This window comes from Lepidochelys olivacea (assembly GCF_965140295.1).
Source record: "Lepidochelys olivacea isolate rLepOli2 genome assembly, chromosome: 9".
NCBI lineage: Eukaryota > Metazoa > Chordata > Testudines > Cheloniidae > Lepidochelys > Lepidochelys olivacea.
Window position 1 is genome coordinate 65,220,692 of NC_140419.1, and position 25,273 is coordinate 65,245,964.

At 43.8% G+C, this 25,273-nt stretch overlaps 2 protein-coding genes across 2 annotated transcripts; both read right to left on the minus strand.

The window, feature by feature from the left end:
- Nucleotides 1–749: 749 nt before the first annotated feature.
- TMEM35A (transmembrane protein 35A) lies at nucleotides 750–5,364 on the minus strand. Its single transcript, XM_084640090.1, has 2 exons — nucleotides 5,111–5,364; nucleotides 750–2,016 (listed from the first exon to the last, which is right to left on the minus strand). Exons 1-2 carry the CDS (start codon nucleotides 5,228–5,230, stop codon nucleotides 1,630–1,632), a joined length of 507 nt encoding a protein of 168 aa, XP_084496216.1. The 5' UTR covers nucleotides 5,231–5,364; the 3' UTR covers nucleotides 750–1,629.
- A 5,799-nt stretch (nucleotides 5,365–11,163) lies between these two features.
- On the minus strand, nucleotides 11,164–15,310 carry TRMT2B (tRNA methyltransferase 2 homolog B; the record flags this gene model as incomplete). Its single annotated transcript, XM_084639209.1, has 5 exons — nucleotides 11,164–11,290; nucleotides 13,037–13,136; nucleotides 13,978–14,097; nucleotides 14,832–14,933; nucleotides 15,100–15,310. 5 exons carry the CDS (start codon nucleotides 15,308–15,310, stop codon nucleotides 11,164–11,166), a joined length of 660 nt encoding a protein of 219 aa, XP_084495335.1.
- Between the last annotated feature and the right edge of the window lie 9,963 nt (nucleotides 15,311–25,273).

A 25,273-nucleotide genomic window follows, 5' to 3' on the forward strand; every position in this document is an offset into this window, starting at 1 on the left:
CCAGGACAGCTGTTGTGAGAGGTAACTAAGCACAACTGGAAGTTCTGCAAACGTCAGTCTCAATCCCCCATATTCATCCAGTTCTCCCCATAAATGTATTTTTTCACCTCCAACCGAATCTGTTCTCCAAGGTATCCTTATGACTGCATCATGACAAAATGTCAGGGAACTTGAAATAAAAATGGGGGAGATTATATACATGCAGAACAAACTTACAAAAATGGTATCTCTCCCTTAACAATGGGGTCATCCTTAACATATATGCAGCTGAATGCTGTCTAATGTGCTGAATACAATTTTTCAAGGGCTGAGATTGAAGGTTTCTGCAATATAGGAGGCACCTAGTCTATTTCTGCTACATCCTTAAAAAAGCGGCAAAGTGGTTGGCTAGACCTGACACAGTACTCCAGGTCAATATGTATCCTTGGTTTATATAATGATAATATTTTCAGTATTACTCTCTAGCTTATTCTTCGCATACCGTAGCAAGTTTGCCTTTCTGATTGAAAAAATCTCTGCTCAGTGTGGAGAGGCAATGACTGCTTCATAATAATGGTCAGTCCCTTTCTTAAATGGTTATAGTAAATTTAGAACACAATGATGTAGTTCAGATTGTTCTTTCCAATGTACATTATTTAGCACTTTTCAGCTCTACATTTTCCTTTCCATGATAGAAATGGTCATACTCAACCAGGAAGGGACTTTTGGGCAGATGGCATTCTAGAAAGACATTCAACTCTGCCAAGACATTTTCCTCCAAATTTCAAAAAGTTTATTTTAATGAATAATTAAAAAAAAAAAACAACCCACAGATAACTACCAAGAAAAGCAACAAAATTTAAATGCATCTGCCAAATTTTCAGATATAACACAGAGAATCAGGCGCTTTGTGACAAGACTGGTCTCCTACTTGCTCAGTGACCTCCTGTGTGGATGTGAAAATGAGGATCCTGGGCACCCATAACAATAGCTGGCAATTCCGTAAAGTCTGGGTGAGCAGTTAGGAAAGGGTAGGTGAGCAGGTAGGAAAGGGTATTTATTTATTTTTGGAGGGAGACACTGACCATGGCTCCTCTTTTTGCCAGCAACAGGCACGTGGGTTTATTACTGGGCAAATACCAACCTTTGGACAGTTCTAATCCGTAATCCTTATTCTCCACTGAGAGAGATGGAAGGGATGCAACAATTGGCTCATGCGAAGCAGGAAAAATAGTTTCTCTGTCCAGTTCATTGCTCTAGTGTTAAACCCTGTACAAAAGGGAAAACCCAGGCAGGTGAGGTATAAAGGGATCACCGACCTTTTTCCTCATAACCAGTCCACACAGAAGACTTGTCACAGACGTGGTTCTGAGTAGGGACTCCCTCCCATGAACACACACTCAACAAGGTACATTTTTCCCCCATGGACTAATTAAAAGACAATGTGTATGGATATGGTTAGGGAAGAGGGTAGTTCTACGGTGTTTGGGTTGCACAAGCCAACATGTGGTGATTGCCTGACAGACTGTTTCCTAAGCCCCGAATGCAACCTTTTAAATAAACAAACAAATAAGAATAAAAAAAACCTCTTTTTTTTTTTTTTTTTGGAGAGAGCTGCCCGGAGGGTCCATGTCCCTCAAATGCATTCCTCTAAGACACCTTTACTTTGCCTTTCTCAGGAGCTGCCTCGTGGGCAAGTGGCTGCTCATCACCATTCACCAACAGGATCCTCTTCTCAGGTGGCTGCTCCTCAGGCTGGCGGGCGATCAGTAGGCGGCAAGTGAGCAGGATCCCGAAGACTAGGGCATGGGCATAGCGCTTGAGTGGGTCACCCACTAACTGGTGAAAAAAGAGCACAGCGAGCACGAGCAGCAGGAGGAAAAAGTTGGCCACGTCCTTGGGGCGTCCAGGCACCAGTGTCATGATAATGCCACATGCCACCTCCAGGGCACCAATGCTCTTGCGGAGAAGGATTGAGCTGACTCCCATCTTCTTCAATATGGGAAGGGCTCGGACGTAGCTTTTGTAGGCTCGTTTCTGGAATCAAACAATAACAGTACAGGTACAGCACTCATTAACAGAGAGCAGTAAAGGGTAGAGAAGGATAGACTGTATCTGACATTTCATCCCACAGGATTGCACAATTTTTTATTGAGTTAACCTCATATATAAAACTGTACATAAAGATCACATCACTCATCACTGTTGTATAGCTAGATACCTCTAGGGTGGTATACAGCAGATGTTTGGCATCCCCACTAGGGAATCTGTTGGAACAATATTCCCCACCCACCCCAACTCCCAACATCCACTTTCATGGTCTCTTCTTTTCTAACTGGAAAACATAATTCTTTGAGATGGGAATAAAAGGAAGTAACTGTCAGGCTAGGAACTGGCTAAGACACAGTGTAGTGGGCATACTTTCTACATGTTCTTGGGAAATTAATTACTAAAATCTGAAGATGCTATTTATTGTTAAAATTAACAATGCAGAAAAGGGTTGTCAAAAAAAAAATCCCTCTCCCAAACTGAAATGCCTTTTTTAATTAAAAGGAAGATCCCAAATAACGCACCTCAGTCCCTGCAGAGCCAAGGGACAGAAAATAAAAACAAGATGCATGGCAAATCTCGAAATGGCCTAGAAACTCCCAGGGTTCTAAATTTCACATACAGTAGAGACTTAGCTGAGGGCTATACGTCAAAGGTAGGATTTGCTAGAGCAGGCTGTCTCTCTCCACATACCCTTTTATGATCTTTTCTTTCCTGTACAGAAAGCAGGCTGGCATTTGTCATCCTGGTTCTGAGGGTTATGCTGGATTTACAAACAGCCTTATTAATAACAATCTTGTTCCCCCGCCCCAAATTGCCAAGGGGAGAAAAGTAGGTATTGGACAGAACAACTTAACTTACCTCCCCACAAATATTCAAGCTCTTTCATTCCAGCATCACCCAGTGAGAATTTTTTTCTCTTTGAGCACACTTTCAATTCTTCTGGGTTTTAAAGAGGCCCCTGGTTTACTAACAATGCCTAACACTATTTTCACTTCCACTGGAGCGTACTGGTCACCACAGATATTCCTGACATACTGGATTCACACCCCATTTTCATATTTCTTAGGAGGAGAGAAATGATAGATATTCCAATCAGTTCTGATCAAATATGAGCTCAGCAAAGCTGACCGGTAAGAATCAGTGACTTAGCCAATTTCTCAGTACTCTCAATGTCATTATGGAAACATGGTCAGAACATCCAGTCAGATGCATTCAGACAGCTTTGCTTTTTCAGCTTTGTAAAGTTGACACTCCCTTCCAAGGACAGTTGGTGATGTGTTTTTTTCACACACACACACACACAGCGTGTTCTTGTTGCTATAAAGAGGTTAGCATTTCTGTTCCAAGCCTACATTTTCAGACTTTAAAAATATGCTTTGAAGCAAAGCTTCTTCCCAAAGCAGCAAACTTTGTAATCAGATGTGTAAAAAATATTGGTTTAAAAATGAAATTTGGCAGTAGGACTCCCTAATCACTAGATATTTTTAATACCATAATAAACTGGTTCACAAGTATATTCTTTGAATGGACTTAGAACTGCTCAGCTCAGTGTTAGGTCCTATGCTGTAAACAGCTAACAGAGGTTCTTCCCTTAGCTCAGGTGGCAGGGGCCTGCGCTTTTCAGAGCTGCAGGATCTGAGTTCTAACTCCATTGTCCCCTATGGGATTCAGCATAACAAAAACCATGAAGTTCTACTGGGCCACGGCTATATTACAATACAATATAGTACAGGTGATGGAGATCATGTCTAATCTGCATGCCTCAGTTTCCTGATTTGTAAAAGGGGGATAATAATTTTAACCTATCCACACAGGGCTGTTGTGAGGCCTAATTCACTAATGTTTGCAAAGCAGAGAGGAGCAAAGGATTATAATCATAGTGATCAAGGATTCTGTAGTGTGTTTAAATTAAAAATCTTGTTTTTAAAACTTATTTATTTACATTATCATAGCTTGGGAGCTGTGGCTTCTGGATATTCTCTCCTTCCTTTCACCCTGCCCCACAAGCCACCTCTTCACACCCTCCCCCTACTGGGAAACCCATTCTGTGGGCACCAGCAAGGCCAGGGAGACGCAGATGTTGTTCGGCAGGAAGGGGAAGGCAGCTGAGCAGGTGCACTGAAGAGAGAGAACAGAATGTGCTGGAAGCTTCCACCATTGTTTCCCAGTGATCCAAAGAACCTCAGCATGCAACACCTTCCAGCCATGTTAGTAAATAAGAGACAACGAAACACATAAAACCACAGAAGAAGGAATTAAGCACAACTGCTTTGTCAGCCTGCACCTCGCGGCGGGTCAATTTCTGCAGCGGGTTCGGCCCTGGGCCGAAAGAGTGAAGGAAACTCACTGACTGATAGACAAACAAATGCGTATGCTGATCCCTGCTCTCCTTCCAGCCCTCTCCGGTGTTACAGAGAGGCAGGCAGGCAGGCTCACTGCTTGGTGCTGAGGAGAACGATAATATCTAGTCCTTTTCTAACACCTTCTGACTCAGGATCTCAAAGTGCTTTACAGTGGTTAATTAGTCCTCACAACCCCTGCGAGGTAGGGTCATTCGGTGTCACCACCCCCATTTTGAGGCACAGACAGTTTAAGGACCTTTGAGTATCTGGTTTCCAAAGCAGGCACATTCCCCTTCTCCACCCCAAGTCCTTTTCTTGTCAGGGGAATGGAAACACCCCCTAGTATGACTGACTGGTCCTGGTCTCCCTCTTTCCATAGGGGCACCAAACTGGCTTGGGGTTTCATCCTCCTTGCACTGTCCTCCCTCTTTCTATTCATCGGAGATCACCTGCAAAATCAGCTCAAACAGAACCAGACCAAGGCCTGTCGGCAGGATTTGATTCTCAGCAGCTGGGTTTTATCTGTTTCTTTGTTTAGCACCAAATAAGGAGGAGAATGAGCTTCCCGCTGCCCTCTCCCCCCGGCCCCAGAATTCCAGGCTCCACAGCATTGCTGGCTGTGTATCCTCCAGCAGACGTTCCTGCAGCATGGCTGCTCCTGTTGCAAGGTTGTGGGGAAGAGAACATACAGCCGCTAGCGGTAGGTCTCCCGTCCCTGCCACTGCTGCTGTACTCACCATCTCGTTGTAGGCATCTTTGCTGAGCCTTGGGGTTAATTTGATCGTCCCCATGAAGACAAAGAAAAGCCCCAGAGCCACCGAGAGAGCCACAATGGTTACAGTTCTGGGAGATGCCATTCGGCCAGTGAGAGGACGTCCTAACTAGGCCTCTTGCTCGCTGTCCGTGCAGGAGGTGGTCAGCCACCATGGAAGGAGATCAGGAGCAAAGCTGCAGAGGCAGTGAGAATGACAGACACTGAGAGAGAGATTCTACCTCTTCCAGTCAGCAACCTCTGGGTCCTAATGCCCCACCAGTCATACTACCTGTTAGCTGCATTGTGCTACCACTTGCCCTATAACAAAATAAATAATAGTAAATAAATATGATTTATGGCAGGGTTACATTTATGTAGCACCTTGCCTCTCCAAAGATCCAAAAGTACTTTATAAATCACCCTCCTCGGGGGAAAAAAAACAACGAGGAGTCTGGTGGCACCTTAAAGACTAACAGATTTATTTGGGCATAAGCTGTCGTGGGTAAAAAAAACCCACTTCTTCAGATGCATGGAGTGAAAATTACAGATAGAGGCATAAATATATATTGGCACATGAAGAGAAGGGAGTTACCTTACAAGTGGAGAACCAATGTTGAAGGCCATTTTAGTCAGGGTGGAGGTAGTCCGCTCCCAATAATTGATGAGGAGGTGTCAATACCAAGAGAGGGGAAATTGCTTTTGTAGTGAGTCAGCCACTCCCAGTCCCTATTCAAGCCCAAATTGAGGGTGAATTGTAGCTCAGCAGTTTCTCTTTGAAGTCTGTTTTTGAAGTCTGTGGTTGAGAGAGGCAGCCAGGTGCATAGCACAGTGAATCCCATTGGGAGGGTGAGGCTATTTTGGCTAACAGCAGTGGAGCAATCCCCTATCCTTAGAAAAGGCGCTCTATGATTGTTAATGCTCAGGCAGAGCAGTCTGCACTTCAGTTTGCAAGGGCTCATTCAAATGTTACAAACAGAAAATTGCGTGATGCTCAATTTATCTACATCAGAAGGATAAAAGATGGAGTCATCCCTGCTGCAATTTGAGTCTGTGGCGGGTTCCAGTGGAGTCTGGTGTTTAAAAGCTGAAACTCAGCCCACTAACTCATACCCTCAGCTCAGAGACAAGATATATAGCTCTTTGCTCCATATGTTTAATCCGAGGGCTCAATACACAGATGAAGTGTCTCTCTAAATCCTTTACCCATTGATTTAAATTCATCATCTCTTCTCCAATTTACAATGCAAACAATGTCACTTTCTTTTTGACAAAAATGTACCCTGGCTGAGCAGAATTTATTCGAATCCTACCAAGAGAAGCCAAGCTTTGGATTCCTAGGGGTGTTTTAAGCTCCTGGAGCCTGAATGGAGTCCAGCCACTACCCCAATCTCTGGGTCCTGAACCATATGCTCAGGATGCTGACCTTCTCTCTGGCACCCACTCCAAGTGTAGGAACCTGCTGTCCAGCCGTCTAGCCCTTTTGGGCACAACTGACAATTCAGACTTCCCAGGACTCAAACATACCCCTCTCCCAGAATTCCACCTCAAAAGGTGAGACGCTTATGGCTTACAGTTTAACATCCTGGGGCATGCAGTAGCTGTGCAGCAGTCAACATGCACACACTTTGTTGTGTATCAACTTTATGCTCGTTACATTTAGATCACACAAAACAATAAAGCATCCTAAATGCAGTGTCCCTCCTAGCTTCCTGTTCCCTTGGGGGATCATCTGTGTTCTGGCAGATAGGGTCCTCCATCCTCTTGCCTACCCTTCCCTGCAGCAGCCTTTCTCATCTTAATCTGCTGCAAGATGGCTCCCTCCCCCCAAGTACCCCTTTATAGACTCCTGCTGGGGTCACTTGCTTCTTTTGTTCCACCTTGTGATAATTTTCCGTTACTCCCAAATCCCCTTCCTTTCATACAAGAGGAGGAAGTATCTTCTCCCAGGTAGAGCAAACCAATTGTCCTAAAGTGTTTTTTACTCTGAATAGATGATAGTTGAGTGCTCATCATTCACCATTGTCTGTGGCTTGGCAGTGACATGACCCAACCCTTTTAACTCGTGGTAGATTCCCGTAGATATAGGCTTTCCATGACAGAGTAAGTTCACAATACGATTTCATACAATCATCCAAAACTCAGAAGTGGTACAGACAGAACCCCAATTCATCATAGGGCTACCCTGTATCAGTGGGCTAGCGGAAAACAAAAAAATTAGGCCCACTGCCTAAGAAAGGTGTCAGACACTGCCTCTGTAATAATTGGCCTGGCCCCTCTTCTGAATGGGCCCCAGCCTGTTGTTAAGGGACCCAACTCCTGGGCCCACTTGCTCCAAAGCCTGCTGCCTCTGGATAGTGACTGGTCACTGTTCCTTGTTCTCGGTCTCTTAGACACACTCCGAGGTGTAGACCCTGTGTCTGACACCCTTCTTAGGCAGTGGAAACCTATAGTTCCTCTGCCTAAACCAGTGGTTCTCAAACTTTTGTAGTGGTGACCCCTTTCACATAGCAAGCCTCTGACTGCGACCCCCCTTATAAATTAAAAACACTTTTTTATATATTTAACACCATTATAAATGCTGGAGGCAAAGCAGGGTTTGGGGTGGAAACACAGCTCGTGACCCCCCATATAATAACCCTGTGAGCCCCTAAGGGGTCCCAACCCCCCAGTTTGAGAACCCCTGGCCTAAACCATGGAACCACTGCCACAGCTTTCCCAAGCCCCAGTGGTTTAGACACGTTTTTCCACAGAGTACACCTGGCCATGGGAGCTTTGGTTTCTTAGTTACCCCTTTATAGATAATGTGGCAGTACAGTAAGGAACACAGACTTAGCAAAGGAATTTCTTGTCCACAGACACTTTACTCTTAAACAACCCTAGAGAGATACATATCTATGGAAAACAACAAAATCCTGAATTCAGTTCCTCTGGTCTGATCTCATCCCTCCTGTGAGTCATGGGTCTGGTCCAAGTCCTTAGGCCAGGCAGCCCTTCCTGCCTTCTAGACCTGGGCTCTTTGCATGTCACAGTGGCTCTAAAATAGTGTCTGTTCCTCTTTTACCCATATGCTAACTATGGGAAAGTTCTGGGTTGTAGTCCTCTTTGGAGGCCCCTCCCTGTCCACATCAGCTCTGTATAGAGAGTCATTTAAAAGTAAATAGCCCAACAGGTAGAAAACCATTGTTCAAGCCATTCAACACCAAGGGCTCTGCCATAATTTCTCGGACATAGTGTTTCCACAGGGTATCAAGCCCCTGCTACAAAATGGATTCTGTAATCCACAGAGGTGGTTGCAATATATCAAAGGTCATACTCCAAAATGAAAATTACAAACAAAGTAGAGCCCCTGAAACAAGATGGGGTTCACAATTTGACAAATTGATGTCCCCAATCTGTCACAACATCATCATTTGAAGAACTGGGCGAGCTATTAATCAGCAAAGTATAAGGGTAAATGGAGTGATACAGAATGTTAAAGAGTGTGGATTGCAGTACAAATACGAGAAAGGCCAGATTTCCGAATGGGACAGTGCAGACTACTTTACAGTGAATGCAATAAGAAAATGGCAGTTTGCTGCTGGCATCTTGCAGGGACAATTCATAATGCAGGGATCAGCAATATATAGGAGAGGAAGTATATGTGGAGGGGAGATACTCTGAAATCTGTTTTCTCCTCATTTTCTCCCCATACAAATAGCCATATCCAAACAGACTGATGGTCCAGCTAGTGGGGTAGCCTGTCTCCAACAGTGGTCAGTGTTAGATTTTGCACTTTGTAGTTGGGGTTTATATGAGAAATGTCTTCCTGACCCTAACAGGTGATCAGATTCTGCCATGAAGCATGAGGATTAATAGTCCCTGCAATTTTATCCTACTTAATGTCACCATGGATTTCTTTCATCTTAATTATCTAATTGGTTCAATGTAGGGCTGTCAAGCGATTAAAAAAATTAATCACACGATTAAAAAAGTTAATCACACGATTAATCGCATTGTTAAACAATAATAGAATACTATTTAAATCAATATTTTGGATGTTTTCTACATTTTCAAATATATTGATTTCAATTACAACATAGAATACAAAGTGTACAGCGCTCACTTTATATTTATTTTTGATTACAAATATTTGCATTGTAAAAAACAAAAGAAATAGTATTTTTCAATTCACCTACTACAAGTACTGTGGTGCAAACTTTTTATCATGAAAGTTGAACTTACAAATGTAGAATTATGTACAATAAAAACTGCATTCAAAAATAAAACAATGGAAAACTTTAGAGCCTACAAGTCCTTGTTCAGCCAATCTGCTCAGACAAATAAGTTTGTTTACATTTGCAGAAGATAATGCTGCCTGCTTCTTGTTTAAAACGTCACTTGAAAGTGAGAACAGTCGTTCTCATGGCACTGTTGTAGCTGGTGTCGCAAGATATTTACATGCCAGATGTGCTAAAGATTTTTGTGTCGCTTGATGCTTCAACAACTATTCCAGAAGTCATACGCTTAATGACGGGTTCTGTTCGATAACAATTCAAAGCAGTGCGGACCGACGCATGTTCATTTTCATCATCTGAATCAAATGCCACCAGCAGAAAGTTGATTTTCTTTTTTGGTGGTTTGGGTTCTGTAGTTTCTGCATCAGACTGTTGCTCTTTTAAGACCTCTGAAAGCGTGCTCCATACCTCATCCCTCTCAGATTTTGGAAGACACTTCAGATTCTTAAATTTTGGTTCGAGTGCAGTAGCTGTCATTAGAAATTTCACATTGGTATCTTCTTTGCATTTTGTCAAATTTGCTGTGAAAGTGTTCTTAAAACGAACAACATGTACTGGGTCATCATTCGAGACTGCTATAACATGAAATATATTGCGGAATGCGGGTAAAACAGGGCAGTAGATATACAATTCTCCCCCAAGGAGTTCAGTCACTGATTTAATTAACGCATTATTTTTTTAACAAGCGTCATCAGCATGGAAGCATGTCCTCTGGAACGATGGCCAAAGCATGAAGAGGCATATGAATCTTTAGTGCATCTGGCACGTAAATATCTTGCAACGCCAGCTACAACAGTGGCATGCAAACGCCTGTTCTCACTTTCAGGTGACATTATAATTAAAAAGTGGGCAGCATTATCTCCTGTAAATGTAAAAACCTTGTTTCTCTTAGCGATAGACTGAACAAGTAGTAGGACTGAGTGGACTTGTAGGCTCTAAAGTTTTACATTGTTTTGTTTGAGTGCAGTTATGTAACAAAAAAATCCTACATTTGAAAGTTGCACTTTCATGATAAAGAGATTGCTCTAAAGTACTTATATGAGGTGAACTGAAAAATACAATTTCTTTTGTTTATTATTTTTACAGTGCAAATATTTGTAATAAAAATAATATAAAATGAGCACTGCACACTTTGTATTCTGTGTTGTAATTGAAATCGATATATTTGAAAATGAAGAAAAACATCCAAAAATATTTAGTAAATTTCAATTGGTATTCTATTGTTTAACAGTGCAATTAATTGCAATCAATTTTTTAATCGCGATTAATATTTTTTTAATCATGTGTGTTAACTGCAATTAATCAACAGCCCTAGTTTAATGATATCTAAATAACATGGCAATAGTACTAAAAGTACAAAGGATTTGACTTGTATTTAGTATATTTAAAGCAGTTTCACCAAATCCTACCCATGAAAACCCAGAACAGCAGAGTAGGGGTTAAGAGGTGTCTAAGCCATTTTGATCGCCTGGCAAAGGGGATAGGGATTGAGTGGGAAAGAGAAACTACAACAGAGGATCTTTTCACACAGAAAATCTCAGTACACACTGGCTTCGTACTTCATAGGATATGCAAGGGACAGCACAGCGAGGCAGGCTGAGAATTCCCAAAAGAGTTTTAATTTACAACTTTCAAAAGAATAAATTAAATCAGAGCCATGACCATTCCAGCTTTCTGAACATTTGTAGTTCTTCCTCACCCTCAACTTTTAAAAGGTATGAAGTCCTGTTTTGTAGGAAAACACATAAACTAGGACGGCCCCTCAGCAGGTGAAGAGGATCACCAGCTCACAGTGCATGGTTTGGGGAAACATGTCAACTGGGACAGCCAATAGAGGGGCAGATGGCTCTCTCACAAGCTTCTTCCCAGAGTCTGGTGGGCAGCAAAACCTATAAAAAAAGAAGGAGCAAAAGGCATCAGTTTCCCCATTAATCCAGAGCCAGAGGAATGTTGTCTGTGTTTCTAAAATCCTTCCCCTCTCCATTTCCTTTTCTTTAGTAATAGCTGACCCATGAAGAATCAGAAGATATATTAAAGATACTTATTATTTGGGAAAGAACAACCACTCAGACTGACACTGACACTGGGTTGAGGTCTGGAACCTGCTCTCTTCAGTCCTGGATTGTCATAAATATAAGGGGAAGGGTAACCACCTTTCTGAATACAGTGCTATAAAATCCCTCCTGGCTAGAGACAAAACCCTTTCACCTGTAAAGGGTTAAGAAGCTAAGGTTACCTAGCTGGTACCTGACCCAAAATGACCAATGAGAGAACAAGATACTTTCAAATCTGGAGGCGGGGGAACAAAGGGTCTGTCTGTCTGTGTGATGCTTTTGCCGGGAACAGATCAGGAATGCAGCCTTACAACTCCTGTTAGTTAGTAAGTAATCTAGCTAGAAATGCATTAGATTTCCTTTTGTTTAATGGCTGGTAAAATAAGCTGTGCTGAATGGAATGTATATTCCTGATTTTATGTCTTTTTGTAACTTACGGTTTTGCCTAGAGGGATTCTTGATGTTTTGAATCTGATTACCCTGTAAGGTGTTTACCATCCTGATTTTACAGAGGTGATTCTTTTACCTTTTTTTTAATTAAAATTCTTCTCTTAAGAACCGGATTGATTTTTCATTGTTCTTAAGATCCAAGGGTTTGGGTCTGTGTTCACCTGTATGAATTGGTAAGGATTCTTATCAAACCCTCTCCAGGAAAGGGGGTGTAGGGCTTGGGGGGAATTTTGGGGGAAGACATCTCCAAGTGGGCTCTTTCCCTGTTCTTTGTTTAACACACTTGGTGGTGGCAGCATATGGTCCAAGGACAAGGCAAAGTCTGTACCTTGGGAAGTTTTAACCTAAGCTGGTAAAAATAAGCTTGGGGATCTTTCATGCAGGTCCCCACATCTGTACCTTAGAGTTCAGAGTGGGGAAGGAACCTTGACATGGACCAACTCCAATAAAGCATGGCTAATCTGAATGATCAGAGACAAATTTAAGATTTGATTTCTCACAAAACGCCAGAGCTAGGAAAGGCTTTATACCGTTAGAAAATAATCCTAGGTTTTGCATTATCTAACCATCTTCATTGTTCTTCTGCAGACCTTTCGTTGTCTGCTATATGGCCCTGACACCGCAAAATACTTAGCCATGTGATTAACTATAAGCATGTGAATGGTCCCATTGACTTAATTTGCCAGATGGGAACCTATTTTCTTTACGGTGAATATATTGGATACAGTAACCCAGATGAAGGCATGCTGCTTGTTTGATTCAGTGCCATTAGAATAAGTTTTGCATTATTTTCTATCCATCTATGAATGCATTTAAGCATCTCCCTTGCTTTTCCCCCCTCCCCTCTTTTTGAACAGCAGTTCCCCACTGAACCCATATCCTCACTGAACTCTTTACAGTGACCCGGAAGTCTTTTATCACAATGTGCAACTTGTGAATAGACACACCAGTAGGCACACAGGTGTAGTAACTGCTGGGCGGGCAGGGCTGAACCTTACAAGGCCAACCCCAATAAGGTTCAGACCAAATGAAAACCTCCCCAAGCAATTTGTTGTGCTCTTTTCCTCTGGACATGGCACGTCTCCCTCATAACAGTAGAGACAAAACCAAAAAAAAAGGGCTCCTTCTCACTCAAGGAAGTTCCTCATGGCTTCTCTTTCAGGCTTGCAGGAAACATAGATCAACGTACGGATGGCCTCGCAGTTTTGAATGGCCTGCACCACACGATAATCTGAGAGCAGAAAAACATCAGACATTTACATAGAAAAACACCCACAGAATAGAGATTTTCCTAAGAACTGGTCAACATTTTCCTTTTAGGCCAGCATCACAGAACTACATTTGGATGACCAAAACCAATCACCCTTAACAGAGGGAAAATAGAAAGGCAGCAGGGGGAACAGACAGTGCTCAGGCGCAAGGGAGTTCACATTGTTAGGGTCCAAAGTGGCAGGTTAGTGTCACCATTGCAAGGCAGACCACACTAATAGGATGCAAGCTTGTTCAGGCAGAGCACTGAAGTGAGGGAGCTTGTCTCATCTTCCCAAGGAATGAAGGGTGGCAGATGAACTTACTCACCAAATTGATGAGAAGCATGCACAAACTCCCATATCAAGACGGATTTAAAAGATTGCAACTGTTTAAAGAGGAAAACTGGTAAAGGCCATAGAAAAATAATGAATGGTATAGAGAAGGTAGATAAGGCAGTGCTACTCAACCTCTCTCAAAACTAGAGCAAGAGGGACATTCGATGAAATTGAAAGGCATCATATTTTAATCCAATTAAAGGAAATACTCTTTCATACAATGCACAGTTAGCCTGTAGAACTCATTGCCACAATTCATAATTGAGGACAAGGTTATTCTGTAAGTGCCTACTGCAGAGTTTCTTGCACTTTCCTCTGAAGCACCTGCTGTTGGCCATTTTGATGCCAGCATGCTCAACTAAATGAGCTATGACAATATGACACTTCCTACGTTTCTATTTAAAGTTTTTTTTCTTTTCTGTATTTGTTCCTTCAAAACAAGAGAGATATTGTCAGGTCTCAAAAAGAAAGAATATGTTCTCTTACGGAGTCCAGCCCGGAATGGGTTCACCACTGCAACAAGGAGTCGGTCATCCTCTCGTGACATCAGGAACTGTAGCAACACCGTCTCCGCCTTTCCACTGTGATACCCACAGTTTGAGACCCCTGTGCAGAAAAATCATTCACCCAAATGCTCCCTGCAGGCACAGAATCAACCCCACTGGAAGATGAAGAGAGAGGACCCTCAGGCACAGCAAACCTCAGGGTCTCTCATCCCAAGAGGGTGTCTCCCTGAGAAATGCATACCTGGCATAGGGATGCTTTCCATGTCAACACAGAACATCTTAGGGATTCTCCCTACCTGCACCCTCCTGGATCATCTCCTTCCCTTGCCACTTTACCCCAGTTTTCCTCTAAAGATAAGTGAACATTGCTGACTTTCCATGTGGGGAGCCGCAAGTTCTTGTCCATACCCCCCATCATCTAGACTCAAAGCCCTGAGGTGTGTGTATAACCCAAGATGGCAAGCTCGTCTGGGAGTGTGGGTCAGAGCACATGTTAATCTTTGCCCATTTCGCAATGTGGAGGTAGAAAAGGCACAAGGACCTGACATCAAGTCTAGATAGTCCTCCACTGCCATTCCCACAGCCATTCTCTCATCTCCCTCCATTCTCTTTAGCCACCAAGACCATTTCATGCCCCTTTCACGTCACAGAGTTAATAGAAACAGGGGGAGGAGCATTGTTGTGAAGTAGGAAAAGGAGGAGTGAGGTGGTTATACCACAAAGCTTCTCCCCTTTACTGGAACATCTGCAGGCCACCTTGGGACTATTAGGAGCCCTCCACTTAGGAGATACTTTGTATTTTTCAGCAATGGATTTTAAACTCCTTCCTCACACCATTGAATGTTGCATTCCATTTGGCATCCTCTACAGCCTGCTCCACCACCTCGACACCAACAACCTTATGTGCTTGGCAAGCCAGACAGAGACCAATGGCACCTGGAAGACAAGAGAGAGAGAAAGAAATTCAAGGTTTTAAGATGAAGAAATAGGGAGCAAGACAGTGATTAAATTCTGGAGAGACCACATCCTTCACACCCAGAATAAAATCATGACCTTGTCAAACACAGACTTGTGTCGACCCCACTGCATTGTCAGTTCTCACCAGTTCCACAGCAGACATCAAGAAGGACAGTGTTCTTATCAGCCCGGCTTAACTTCCCAACTATCTGGTACAGAACTTCTGCCCCAGCTGTGTTGATTTGGAAAAAGGCATCTGGAGAGATGTGAAACTTCAAGCCCAGGACTTCCTCAAAGATGTATCGTTCTCCATAGAGGAGCTGATAGAGGGATTGCTGCTGGGAACTTCCAGTCATGATGCTTGAAGGGGATATAACAAGAGAATCCATTAGAGAACAGGATTTTCAACAAAGAGCCAATTTATTTAACGTCCTTTTAGTACAGTGTTAAAACACAGGGAGAACATTCCCCCACACCCCACATCCATTGATCTAGACCAGATCTCGATCTAGAGCAATTCTCTAACTGATTTCTTCTCTAATCTAAAGCACCACCTTTGAGTTATTATTTTCTGTGAACACTTTAGGAAGTTGAAGTGATCATTTACAAAACTTCTGTCACTTTCAAAATCTGGAATTAATGGTTGTGGTCAAAACAGAAGACTGGGAGTGAGACCTTCTATTTGTAATCTTGGGAAAGTCACTCCAGCTTTGTTCTTTAGTTTCCCAATCTGTAAAAGAGGGGTAAAATATTTATTTACCTGCCTCATAGGAGTTGTGCAAGGCATAATTTATTAATGTTTCCAGAGTACTTTGAAATAATCAAATGAAGACATAGCCACCCTAAAATGGTGTCTGTAGAAGGGCTGCCCAAACAAATATCACTATTATTTGTCAGTCTCTGAAAGAATTGTCCTGATGGGAGCATAGTTGGATTGCAGGTTTGAGGATATGGGTAAGAAATAGGGGGTAGCAGTGAAATTCCATTTTCAGTATTCCTGTTGCCTCTCCCTCCACTTTCTGACATGATGCAAGTTTTATCAGGTGAGTGAAGGGGGGATCCCTTTCCCCAAGCCCCCTCTCCCGAACGACACGGCCGGGGCCGGGACGAGAGAAGCAAAGCAGCTTGCTTCCGGCCCCCTGCTAATCCCCTGGGCCACTTTGAGACTGCGGGGCCCCCAAAAGTGCCCCCCCACAGCTCCTGCCTCCCAGACCCTGGTGGGGAGGAGCCTCTGACCGCCCCCAAGACCCTCTGCCCCTTATCCAACCCCTCGGCCCCAGCCCGGCACCCTTAACACCCTGCTCAGAGGTTCTGTCGGTTGCAACACGGTGCTCCAGGGAAGTCTTGGCAGGACGAACCCAAAGTTTCATGGCATGGCACCTGTTTATATAGTGATTTCTCTTCACTGGGACAAATGAGTTTTGCACCATCATGCTGTAATCAATTATCGTTTGACGAGTGCTTGTTTTCTTAAATTGCAAAAAGAAAAGGAGTACTTGTGGCACCTTAGAGACTAACCAATTTATTTGAGCATGAGCTTTCGTGAGCTACAGCTCAAATTGTTTTTCTCATTTTTTATTTTGTTCTTTCATTAGTCTCTCAGGGAGTTACCCGATGCTGGTTTTGATCACAGCTATTTTGTCCCCATTGATAGGTGCCTGTCTTATTTTTAGAGTCGTCAATCTGCCCTCCTCTGACATTTAAATAAGGGCGTGTTGCAATCTCCTGGCATGTTTACGTCCGTCCTCGATTTCTCCCTAGGATATCTGGTCCAGTGATGGCCTTCATACTTCTCTTCTAACACAGATGTTCCTCATTCACACACAAAACAGGACTGATTTACACAGAGCATTTGAACAGGAACATCAAATTGCAATGCAAGAGAAAACAATCATTGCATTCATAGAATCATAGACGATTAGGGTTTGAAGAGACCTCAGGAGGTCATCTAGTCCAACCTCCTGCTCTTTTACTTATTTTAGAATGCTAAACCTACAACAAAGTAGTGACCCTAAAAGGTCTGTTACTGCCTTGAAATCAGCTTCAGACACAAAATTCTGGCTGATGCATCTCTACCAATGGCACACCAGGCCATTCCTTTCTGCTCTCAGAAAGGGTGGCTGGCAGGACATGGTCAAATTATACATCAATACATTTAATACATGCTACATTATTATTCTTCATAATTATGCAAAATACAAACAAATTCCTACTACTAAACAGTCAGGGGAGAGAGAAAGAGTAAAGAGATCATGTTGCCTTCTTAACACTCCTTATTTTGAAAACCCTCCATGGGCTTCCTCCAGCCTACCTCACAGACCTCGTCTCACTGCACTAATTGCTCTGTCCACTCTGACAATGGTCTCACTTTGTCACATCCCCCAATCTTACCCTTATTAATCAGATTTTGTCATTTGAGATATCCATCCTGTATCTTCCACCAGATCATCTTTCCATCTATTGTCACCTCTCTTCGGCAAACATCTTAACAGTGTTGTCCGTTGCACTGCTATACATATTGGAAGGGAAAATCTGAACTGCTCATACACATTGATTAACCACCTAGGCAACAGAATTCTACATGTTACTGGACAGCTCATAATTAATCTGTGAAACTCTCTGCCACATGGTATTATTGAGGCAGAGCAATTAAGAGGACCCATAAAAAAGGATTATATTAAAAATAAGGATAAGAATGAAAAAAGTATATAAACCAACGTATTTCAAGATATACACCAACCACTTGCTCTCTGGGTTTAGCATGACCTTACTCTACAGACAGGTATACCATAATTTTCTCTTGTTAGGCTTCTTACACCTTTGTCTGAAACTTCTGGTATTGACCTCTGTCAGAGACAGGCTGGCAAATTAGATGGACTTCTGGTCTTACCCAGCATGGCAAGTCTTATGTACCTATGATGTTGTTTCCCCCTTACCTGTGCCTCTTAATTTCTCTCTTGTTCTGTTATTATTTCTCAGATTGCACTCTAGGGAAACCATCTCAATGTTTCTTTATCCTGCCCCAAGAGGTTCGGAGAAGGGAGAGCTGAGCACAGCTGACATCAGGTAAGTACTTGCTGTGTGAGCTGCTCTAGGGTTGGCATGCAGCCATCTTATCAGGTGATGAAGCCAGTGCTTCAAGCTGTCAACAGAGTAGGCAGAAGCATAGCTGGATTACACTGGAAGGGCTAATTGCACTTGGTGCAGTTGCTGCACCAGCGTTTGCTATCTACACTAGCACTTCAGCAGTGCAGAGTCACATGTTGAAATGTAGCAGCAGTGTGCTATCCCTCTGAAGGTGTGAACATTTGCATCACTGGGAGTAACTGTGTGTGGTGTGTTAAATGCAAAATGGTTGTGCTGGGGACTTGCCAGTGTAGCTGAAGTTACAACTTTCCTTTTTGTGTAGACAAGGTCTTTGTTAAACTTTGCTACTTTGGTTGTGTAGATCAACCCTAGACACTGATCTGTGCACACTTGAACTCTTCCCACTCCAGAGAGTGAGTGGTTAGTTCTTATTGTTGTAATTTGGTTCCCGTACAGTTATGAACACCTGATCTGCAGTCAGAAACGGTGCAAATTCCTTGGGCTCGCACAGCATATGCTGCATAAGTTCTATACCTCTCTTTCCAGGAGGACTCCAGGCCTGCAGCCCTGTCTAGGCTTTTTCTCCTTCATCCACCTTTTCCGCGTCCTTCATTCCTCCCAGCCACCTGTCTGCAGTGCTCATCTGGTGCAGTGCTCAAAGACGCCTGTTTCAGACTCAGCGGCCAGCAAGCGCACAGGCGTATCAGTCTCAGTGAGCAGGAGAGAGCCATCCCAGAGCTGAAACCCTGGAACCAACACCACACAGTGACTCCATTATTAATATTCCAGATAGTGGGGAATTCTATAGCAACACAAACTATACAACAATGACATGAAACAGACAAAAGCTGGGAGAAGCGTTGCTTTGGCCACCACCTTGTGTTTTACCAACTGTGCTGTGTCTAGAAATATTACGGTACTCAGTGAAATTAAAAGGCAGCAAGTTTAAAACCAATCAAAGGAATTAAAAAAATACAAGGCATAATTAGCCTGGGGAACTTATTACAATAAGATATTATTCAGGCTAATAACTTAGAAGGACTAAACATATATAGAAATAATAAACATATCGAAAGTTACAAAAAAGCAATGAAAAGAAGACACCAGTTCAGCCTGCCATATCTGAATTGCCCTAACAAACATAGAGAGTTGTTTCAGAGTAACAGCCGTGTTAGTCTGTATTCGCAAAAAGAAAAGGAGGACTTGTGGCACCTTAGAGACTAACCAATTTATTAGAGCATAAGCTTTCATGAGCTACAGCTCACTTTATCAGATGCAAGTGAGCTGTAGCTCACGAAAGCTTATGCTCTAATAAATTGGTTAGTCTCTAAGGTGCCACAAGTCCTCCTTTTCTTTTTATAGAGAGTTGTGACACCCCTCCTCGAGACGGCGCAGCATCTCAAGGGGCAGGGAGAGCTGCAAGTGAAGCCCTGAAGCTTGAGCTGCTAGACTTACGTGCAAAGTGTCTCTATTTAGGATGGAGAAAGACTCCCCTGGCCCGCCCCACACACAATATTTTTCGCCCAGTCCCCTATGGAGTGTCTCCAATGAGTGGCAGTGTCCAAAGGTGCAGCCCTATATGTCTCTCCAGATTTCTCTCTCCATTTAATATCTTCCAAATGCTGACGGGTCTACAGGGAGGCAGCACTGAGGAGATTAGGGCAAGGGGAACCAGTGCCACAGAGACCCAGAGAGAAAATACTGGGAGAGAAGAGACTGGAAGTGGGCACTGAGAAGAGAAGGAAACGTCCTCCCCTCCTGACTCCCTCTCTTGGGGTTTAGCAGTATTTGCAAAGCTGAAAATGTGTGTACATTTTACACACTGTGCTTAGTTAAAGGAGCACCATCAAGGATTAAAGCCCCTCATCCTCAGCCCTTACCTTTGTTGCCAACACCCCAGCAAACCGCTTCCAAATCGAATTAGCCTCTAGCGTTAGGCGCTTTATTTCCCCACTTGCAACGGTAGTGACACTAGATGGCGCAGTTGTTTCCTGGTTTCCAGGCACCAGCACAGTGACGGCACCTACCCATGACATAGCAGCTCACTTAGCCTTCGGCGGCTCCTTAAAGGGATAGAAAAGGTTAGATTGCATCCGATGAAGTGAGCTGTAGCTCATGAAAGCTTACGCTCAAATAAATTGGTTAGTCTCTAAGGTGCCATAAGCCCTCCTTTTCTTTTTGCAGATACAGACTAACACGGCTGCTACTCTGAAACCTGTCATTAAAGGGATAGAGAACTGCTCTGCAATGTCTTCGGAGACGAAAATGTTGCTGATTGTTAAATGTGCCCCGTGGGTTGCTTCCATTCTACTCCTATGGCTACCATACCATTTATATAGCACCTTCATTCCCAAATGATTCCATGGCATTTCACAGACTCTGTACATACAGCTCCACCGAGAGTCTGCCACTTCTGGGTTAGAAAGTGGAGCAATGTTTGTGTGTGGGGAACGTTTGGCCAAGCAGGACAAGGCAAACCTCTGTGCCGGTGAAAACTGCCAGGAGGTTTGTAATATCTACACACAGCTTTGGTTTTAAGGTTCCACCTCACAAAATAATCTGCTGTTTGAATGCTGGTGAATAATGAATAGGAGTCAACTTTATGCCATCTCTCTGAAATGTTCAGAGTACAGAATTGTTGAATATTTCAAAACCCTTTGTGCCCCTGTAGCCAGACAGCCAGCCCCCCCCCCCCCCCCTCAGACCAGCATTGCTGGAAACACAGGAGGAAGCCGGAACAGGGCACTTAACATATATTCCAGCACAGCCTTTGAAGCTGTGAAAGCACAGGTGTGCTGCTACAGTGTGCCTCTGGGAACAGATACAACGATTAAGCTCACAGCAGGCAGAGGCCCTGTGACAGACATGGCTCTTAGCCCCTACTAAATAGCGTGATGCACACACACCAACATCCTAGGTGGGAAAATATTTACCCTGATAAAAGAAGGTTTCAGAGTAGCAGCCGTGTTAGTCTGTATTCGCAAAAAGAAAAGGAGGACTTGTGGCACCTTAGAGACTAACCAATTTATTAGAGCATAAGCTTTCGTGAGCTACAGCTCACTGTAGCTCACGAAAGCTTATGCTCTAATAAATTGGTTAGTCTCTAAGGTGCCACAAGTCCTCCTTTTCTTCCTGATAAAAGAAATGTCCAGTAGTCGACACTTATTGTTTCTCTCCCTTGCAAGTGTAAACTACTCTTGCGAAAGCTGGCGTCACCCAGACAGACCAGCCTCAATTTGGCATAAGAAAGGAGAAAGAGAATAAAGGAGTACAGAGGTATAAGTAGGGGACCTACAGCACCATGATTTTGGAGTGCTTTTCACTATCTATCTGCTGGTCAGATAAGTGACAGCCTCCCAAGGCTTCTGCAGCTAAGAGGGTCCCTAAGCCTTGTCCCTTATTCGTCTTTCCGCGGAATTGAGTGACCGATCCTGGCTTGGCACCGCTGGAATCGAGAGATGCAAGGAGGGTAAGAAGCACCCACACCTGATCTCCTATCTTTAGTGTACACATATTTTGAAATAGAGCTCTATACTTTGTTTTCTTTCTTTGGGATTGTGGCTTCAGTTTTGTAACTTGTTTGTGTGTGTAACATCTCTACATTTAAATAAGTAGGCACTAGCAATTTTGTAACCACATGATTAGAATCTAGCTTAATAAATTTTGGTAACCATTTGTGCATAAGCCTGACTTGTTTTCTCTGGTTTACTGTAAAGCAGCCAACACAATTAAAGAACCTCAGCCGTTTTGGCTCTAAAGCCTGGCCATTAGGTGAGAGTACTAAGAGCCTAGCGTTGAGTTGTGCCGCCTCCACGGCGCAAACTCTTGGGGCACCTGTCAGTCAATCCTGGCTGCCCGCTGCGAAGGAGCTCTGAGCTCTAGCAGTTAAAGTCACGGGTGGTTAGGACCTTGGAGCATCCGTCAGCCTAGCCCGGGCTGCCCGCCGCGAAGGGACAGTGCGTCCTAGCAGTTAAAGTCACGGATGGTATAAACAGGCATAGCTGGCACCTCACCAAACATCCTTGGCCGTCGGCTAACAGCCCCCAAGAAATGAGAAGACAAACATTGCTGCAGCAAGATACAACTGGCTAATATCTGGTACTGAATAATAACCTGGTATGGAATCACATGCCCCAAGTTCTGGGAACCACCCTGAAGATTCAGATGATAAGAACACTCCAAATATCAGGGAACCTGCTGGAAGAGTGGTTTTAAAGCATTAGCATTCTGTAAATGATACCCACTGGTTAGCTTAGTTCCAGCTATGCTTGATGAGGGAGACTCCCCTTTTGAGGGGAGAAGGGGCACCCTGCCCCTTTGGATTTGTTGAACCATCCTGCTCTGGAGGGCAAAGCCACTGATGGTGCCAAAAGCTCATGAAATCCAGTCAGGGCTTTTGTCTCTGGACCAGATGCCTTGGATATCTGTAACTGTCATTGTATTAGTTGCACTGTGTTCTCATTTGCTTCATCTCGAGTTTAACAGCAATAGATAAATATGGACAGTTGGAGCAGGGGCTTGGAAATGATTCTCTCTAGCTACCAGTTTCCAGATGGAAAAATCAGCCAGGTCCAGTTAAAGAGCTTAGCATTGGTCTCACTCACTAGTTGAAAAGACTTCAACTATATCCCCTCCAAATACCTTCCTGAGAACTCAGACTGCAAGTGATAGTTGTCTTATTAAACCAAAACCACAAATAAGGTGTAAATAAGACATAAAGTTGTTTATGCAGAATGGACTGAGAAGTAAAGAGCAGCACTGGGTTCTACAATGCTTTTTGAGTGAGTTTCACTGGGAACTTTGATGGTTCTTTACATGCCAGTCTTCATTCTTGAGCTATCTTCTGATGCTTTCTATGCATGAAAATACATACTGTTTCCTGCAGAGATGTTTTCATTAAGCTTGTTAGGGACTACACAGATCTGAACATTGCAGTCTGGCCTTGGGATTCTCAGCCTACCTGCACACCAATCTTTTCTGGAAACTTCACCCACATTTCTTCTTTCACCCTGCGCACTAGTAAAAGGGAGAGTTCTCTGGATGCTGACATGGCAAAGGGTTTAGTATTTGGTACCAATTTAATATTATATTCCCCATCCTGTTTTCCCAATCCTTGGAATAGTTTTTGGAACCTCTTAATAAATTCAGATTTCAGGTAGAGTCTCATTTTCTCTCTCCTCTCCTGTGGTGGGATTCAGCTACTTTGGTGACACCACATTGAATGCAGAGAGACCCAGGCCACCTTGATTTCCTGCCATCTTAGAACTTCTGAACTTCTCATTAAAGAGCTCATCCTGTCCTGTCAAAATGGTGGCTCTAAGCAACTAAAATTAACCCTAAACTCCAGACACTGCAAATGTTTAATCCCTCCCTAATGTGAATGGCAAGAGCTGAGCTCAGAACAAGTATCTGAGACATGTAGGTGTATAGTCACATGCTTATACCTTCGTTGGGAGAGGCTGCTGTCTTGAACACCATGTTTCCTTATCAGTTAATTAATTTTACCTCAGATGCTGTCAGTCCGTGCTTCGCAACCTGTCGGTTGAGAAAGGGGAAGAGAAGACACAAAAGAGAACAGGCCTCATACTGAAGCACGGATCTGTAACATAACAGCATCCGATGAAGTGAGCTGTAGCTCACGAAAGCTTATGCTAAGATAAATTGGTTAGTCTCTAAGGTGCCACAAGTACTCCTGTTCTTTTTGATAACAGCATAAACATCCCTGGAAAATGCATGTTGTGCAGCAGACCCTTGGGCACGAAGCTCAGAAGCCAGGCTGCAGTTAGGCTGCCAAGAATGGCCAAGTGGACATGTAGCTTCCACCAATCACCTTGCAAGCATGCACAGCCTCCTGGCTTGTCAGAAGTTCCTATGCCTGCTCCTTCTAGGTGAATGTCCAGCAATAGCCTGCATGTAGGAGGAGGAGCATTGTAGCTTCCATTGCAGGCTAAAGAATCGTTTCACTGAGGGACATCAGTTCCACTCACACTAACGCTCCATAAGTCATTTATTTATTTTATAGAGGTTCTCTCAGCTGTGGGATATAGTCATAGTGTCTCTACTTGGACTGTATAGTCATGTGCATGAATCCTCATAGAGGAAGCTCCCTGGAACAGGACCCTTGCTGACTATTTGTATATGAAAGTGTATTATTGTTTGTATTACAATAGCCCCTAGAGGCCCCAGTCGAGATCAGGGCATCATTGTGCTCCATACTGTGCGTACACATAGCAAGAGATAGTCCCAGTCCCAAAGAGCTTTCAGTGCTGGATGCCCTACACCAAACCTGGAAGGCAGAACAGAAGCGCTCTCTCTCTCTCTCTCTCTCATTAACACTCTGGTTTTGCAGTATTTGCGGTAACTGAGGTGGCCCCAGCCTGCAGTTCAGTCACAATGGCTGGGGCCCTTCCTGTTCTGCAGGTTCTGTCCAAAATTTTGAAGAACCTGCACGTGGAACAGCTGGGCAAATAGGCCCTCCTCTCCAGCCAGGGCTCTGTGCTTCTCACGGATGACAGAAAGGATGCAGGTTGCTTGGGAAAGATCAGAAAGAGACAAGTTAAATGTCAAATCCTCGCTTTGCTACCACACTTCAAAACTTCTCCAGAGATGGAAGAAATATGCTTTGATGCTCTCCATATCCACAGGCAACAGAAACAGGAAGGCTTTGCCATTGAAACAGTCTAGCATTATGCCAGCCCGGTACCACCCTAATGATATCACTGTTATGGGGGAAGAGAAAGCAGCTTCCTCCAGCAGTTTTGAAAACTTCCTCACTGCCATGGAGAGTGGAGCCACTGCCTGAATCACCTTCACTACTGACAGGAGCGGAAAGCTGCAGGTCACACAGGAGTTCTGTGCCACAGCCTGCTTTCCTTCAGGGTAGAGCATTGTGGACAGGACAAACCACTGTCTGAGGGCTCTCCAGTGACACAGCACGTCACTCAGGAACAGGGAGCAAGTCTACTCCATGAATCTGTCCTCAAATGATGAAAGCCACATAAACCACCTGGCTTGAGGGAAGCCAGGTCATTGTGATAGAACACTCATGGAGCAAGAGTGCTCAGCAGTTCTAGAACTGCTGCTCAAAGGCCCCAGTTGGGGTCAGAGCTTGGAGGCGGCAGTTGGAGGTCAGAGATGGCGGGTCTCAACCGGAGGATGCTGAAGGTGGCCATGGAGCACTATCTCTCTGCTGGTTCCCAGACTGCAGATGAGGTGTTAAGGCCAGAAGAGAA